The sequence below is a fragment of the Oncorhynchus nerka genome, linkage group LG24 (assembly GCF_034236695.1).
Source record: "Oncorhynchus nerka isolate Pitt River linkage group LG24, Oner_Uvic_2.0, whole genome shotgun sequence".
Lineage (NCBI taxonomy): Eukaryota > Metazoa > Chordata > Actinopteri > Salmoniformes > Salmonidae > Oncorhynchus > Oncorhynchus nerka.
Window position 1 is genome coordinate 89,289,331 of NC_088419.1, and position 4,910 is coordinate 89,294,240.

General features: G+C 40.4%; 1 protein-coding gene across 2 annotated transcripts; it reads left to right on the forward strand.

Annotated features, from left to right (window-relative positions):
* The first annotated feature begins 320 nt into the window (after positions 1-320).
* On the forward strand, positions 321-4,738 carry LOC115125330 (prothymosin alpha-A-like). 2 transcript variants are annotated; one of them, XM_029654837.2, is made up of 5 exons: positions 321-485; positions 3,031-3,102; positions 3,412-3,499; positions 3,710-3,801; positions 3,933-4,738. In XM_029654837.2, the coding sequence occupies exons 1-5, from the start codon at positions 444-446 to the stop codon at positions 3,972-3,974; spliced, it is 336 nt and encodes a 111-aa protein (XP_029510697.1). In that variant the 5' UTR covers positions 321-443; the 3' UTR covers positions 3,975-4,738. The 2 variants fall into 2 exon arrangements, with proteins under 2 accessions (XP_029510697.1, XP_029510698.1); XM_029654838.2 differs by having other exon boundaries at positions 3,415-3,499.
* The last annotated feature ends 172 nt before the right edge of the window (positions 4,739-4,910 follow it).

Below are 4,910 nucleotides of genomic sequence, written 5' to 3' on the forward strand. Positions count from 1 at the left end.
ATGTGGGGTTTGCAATCGAAATTCGGCTTAAATTACGTCCTGACGCGAGAATTGTCCACTTTGACAAGTTTAATCTTGTGTTGTGTTGACAGAAAGTATGCTATGCGGGTCATCAATCCCCGCGCGGGGACGGCCAGCCACTCGTCACTGCAATGATTCGGAGAGGCTGATTAGGGGGCGTGCGCGCCTTTCTGAAAATACTGTCCATTGTTCCCCTCGGACCAATCAGTGCTAGACATTGTCCAAATTATGGACCAATCATAACGTACTGGCCGTGCCTCGACTCCGCCCATAACTCTATATTAAAGGCTCCCCGGTCGGGCCAGGTTGCCACTGGCACTATAAGTCTTTTTTTTCTTTTACAGTGGTGGGACTGAGTGGATCGTATCATTATTTTTTTCTGATCCCCTATAACATTTGTTACATTAGGCTAAAACAGAAACATGGCTGACACAAAAGTCGACAAGAAGGAGATCTCTGCCAAGGTAAGTGGAGGGCAATTCGTGACCTGAGCGATGGATAAATTACAATTTCTACACTTTCTTTCATTCAAATCTATTCCGGACGGAATATTTTGAATGGAGAACAACTATAGGAAACTGGAACAAGTGTTTATCCGAGCTTCATCAAATCTAACTGGTTTTGGATGAGGCTTCTGTTGCGGATGTAGGAATGAAAACACTTTTTTTGGAGACCTATGATATTAGATAAAAATGTAGCCTAACAATCAATGAGTATGCCGAAGTTGCGCTCACTAGTCTACTGAAACATTAACAGCAAGCTGCGATGCTTTTATTGCCCAGAGTACAAGTCTGCGCGCGTTTCTTTGTTTATACTACCGTGTCTGTTCAGTTGAGCACGGATTTGAAGCTCGTTTGAAAAACTCATTCACACACACACATACTTCTGCTTTGTCGTGTTGATTAATTCGCGTTGTATACTTCTCATTTTATAGGCTACATTGTATTTGCTGGTCGAGGCTGCAATTGATTGATCCAATCGCCAAATTCGTACCGCGCACCGGGTCTGTCATAACTTGCTACTTGAATAGATCCCATTGTTTTTGGAGGCTGTTTTCATTGAATATATGATATTAATGTGGAAGTTTATGGGGAATGGCTCGGACGGAAAAGCCTCGCGCCTTTTAGAATTCAGAATGTGGTGAAAGGGATTTAAATTGCGCGTAAAGGATTAATAACGGAACCAACATGAAAATTATACCCGACCTGAGTACGAGATTAGTAAACTACGGGAGTAATTATTTTGTATAACTGTAAATGGAGTAGGGATAGCGATTCATGTCTTCTAGTTGTGTGTTTATAATCAGTGATTCACGGCTGTATTGACATGGATAAGCCCGGTGGTGTGTACATTCGTTCCACCAAGCTTCTGTCTGTCTGTGCGCAATGTGACGGAGCCTCAACGCGAGCTCCGGAGTCTCCCGTTTAACAGCATCAGTTGGCTTGTAAACCAAATTATGTGTCTGTGTGTGATTTGGAACAGCTTCTGTTCTTGGGTTATTTGTGTGGATACTGTCTTAGATTTAGACATTCTTTGTATGAAAAAAGCGCGGACAGACAGTATTTCCTTTGCTTGTCTTTAGAGAGAAAATAAATGTTGACTTGGTTCCAGCAGTAGCTTGTGATAAATGGAACTAGGTGAGTGTATATGCGGGCTTTGGCGGCGCGTAATGCCGATATGAACATCTAGTGTAGGACGTGTGTGAGCGAAAAGTTGAACTGTGAAAGTGTTCATTCTCTCCCTCTCTCTCTTTGGTTCCTTCACGGCGTAACCCTATTCAAAGAGAGAAAGAGCGAGATGGGGGGGGGGTTGAGCGTTCACGATAAACTAGCATTGCATCTTGAAGGCATCGTTTTTCATTAAACATTGCAGGAGCGCTGCTTTTAGAGCCTCGACCTGCTGAACCAATTGCGCGCTGAATTGCGTTTTAGCGGTTACTTATCTTTTATCCCTTGCCATAAGCTCATCATACGCTGTTCAAACGATCCCAGGTAATTGAAAAAAAAAGTGTGTTGATGTCTGCCTGTTAGCCTACAGGTAAAAAATTATACTTATTTTCCATCGCTGTGAGTTGTTGCCTATAGCTATAGAATACAATATTGGCACGTAAAGGTGATGTTGAAAGGAGGCGGGTACAGGAGAGATGTAGCTGCTAACCGGCTTATGGGCTCAGCATTACTCAAACTAATTCATCAATAGAGATTTCCTCATAGGAATAGGTTAAAACGAACGAGACTAAGAACATCTATATTTTATTTATTGGGCACTAAAAAAGGCTATTGGAGAAAAAAAAGTGCCTTTGTCCTTCAAGTGAATAGGCCTGAACATAGCCTGATCTTATCATAAAGACCCTTGATACAACACCAACACCCAATCAGAATGGTTTTGATTGATTAGGAACCTTATTGTCCTCATTTACAGAATGGAAAGTCGATGAATCGCATATCCCTTCTAGGCGCTATTGTCTTATTGTCTCCTTTCCCTGGAGTTAATTTAGTCAGCCTCCTTCTGGTAGCGTTCGTTTAGAGGCTCTTATTGGCTGAATAACCTACTAGGGTGCAATGGGAATTGTAGTCTTTTTCCGGGCGTGTCTTCATAGAGCCCCATTATATGAGTCCTTGACTGAACTACAATGCTCTTTGTTCGCAACTCCATACTGGTGTCAGGTTGCAACACTTCTATTAGAGCTCCAAAAGTAGGCGGGGTGTAAAGAAGAAAATTCAACCAATAGAAGGTTTAGGATCAAAGTGTCGCCTTTCAAAGAAAAAACGAAAGCATGCGTTACAAGTTTAGGCGAGGGTGGAGGGAGGGAAAGCGGGTAGGTGTGCGGGGGTGTGAAAACATTTTTGTTCCCGCTCGTTTAGAAGTCTTTAAAACGACAACCAACTCTAGAAATAAATATTAAGGCATAAAATATTGATTGGATGGGCCTGTGATATATATTTGAACCACCATGTGCCACATGGCATATAAATCAAACATATTCTCTCATTTTCACTTTCCCCCCAGGACCTGAAAGAGAAGAAGCTTGTTGAGGAGGCAGAAAATGGAAAAGATGCCCCAGCCAATGGGAAAAAAGCTGTAAGACTTCACCTTTAACACTTTACCTTTAATTGACCCATTTCACCACTTTACCTTTAAGATGGGCTCATATGGCAATCAGTTACTGTCTACCTGTCCTCACCTGTCTTCTTCATTTACCTTATAAAAAGGTATTTGTAGAAATACATCCATGAAGACAAGTCATGTTTTCTTTCATTTTTATTACAAATAATATATTCCCTGGTTATTACCCTCACTCCAAAATGAATACAGTCTGTCATTCAACATGGATTTTTCCCCTGGAGACATACAGATTCTATGTATCTGGTATATTGTGTTGTTTTCCAGAAGGAGGCTGAGGAGAATGGCGATGTAGAGGATGTAGACGAGGAGGAGGATGTGGGAGAGGAGGAGGATGAGGAAGAGGATGTTGAGGGTAAGTGGTCCGGTCTCTCAACAACATTATGTATGATGATAGAGTATCCATTTCATGTTGACATATGCACCTAGTGGCAGTGCTGTCTATTTCCTGCTAAAGTACCGAGGCAGATCGCCTGGGGAATTGTTTTCTTGGAGCTCCCTCTATCTGTTAAATGCCGTAACTACAATAATCTAAACCTGTCTCCCTCTCTATCTGTCTCTGTAGGCGACGAAGATGATGAAGATGACGATGAGGTCGAGGGTCGCGCAGGCAAGAGGGCGGCGGAAGATGATGACGACGATGATGATGATGATGAGGTAATATAACAACTTTACAAATTTACACTTATTGTATGTGTTTGGTATTTAATTTTCAAATCAAACTAAACATATATTTCTACAAAGTTGTTTTAAATGGAAATAACTCATCTTTACTAATCTCTTTACAGGAGGATGTTGGAACGAAGAAGCAGAAAACCGATGATGATTAAGAGTTGTGTTTCAACCCGCTGGAAGCCCCTGTAACCTCTCTCCTAGACCACCGAGCGTTTTGGAGGGAAACTGTGGTCATCATCAAGTAGAGTTCAACGTCCGCGTACACACACCCAATGTCCGTGTACACACACACCCAACTGCAAATTTTTTAGAATACCCAAGACTTCAAAGTTCTACCTTCTTAACAAGATACAGTACTTTAAAAGGAGAATTTGTTTGTATTTTTATTTACATTTTATATTTTTGTACATATTGTTAGGAGGTCAGCCATTTTTCGACAGTGATCTCTGGTTACCAAACGGTGCTTTGGAGTTGATGCTTCTCTATGAAATAGACTTTACTTGTGGTTTGACCATGTCATGTTATCTCAACACAAACTTGTACAAATTTCAGAAAACAATTAAATTTAAAGCATTCCAGTAACTTTGTATTTGTACTTTAGTTGTACCATACGTAGTTGGTTTGTATGAGATGGCAAGGCCAAAGAAAAGAGGTGTCTTTTCTCTTATGTCGTTTAAATTGCTGTCTGTTGTGGCCTGTTCAATGTACGTGTGAATTTGTTGTAAGACAATAAACCAGAATTTTAGTTTGTGAGCACTTCTGATTAGTTTTTTTTTGTTTTGTTTTTTTGAATTTTTCTTTCGTTTTTTGACCCGTTGTAGATGAGACTTCATAATGTTATGTTACAGTCAACCTCCTCAACTATGAACATCAACATACAGCTTTTGGCTCTATAATCTATAAAAGTATCCTTTTCAGATATGCTGTTCATGTGTTTTATTGAGCTGTTTGAACTGTACATCATTGTAAATTATTCATGCCATAAAGACTTCAAGATCTGGTAAATTATATTGCATTTAATAAATTTACCTGAGTGAATCCTTTCCTTCCGATAAACAATTATTTTAACACCAAATACAGTGAAACACACC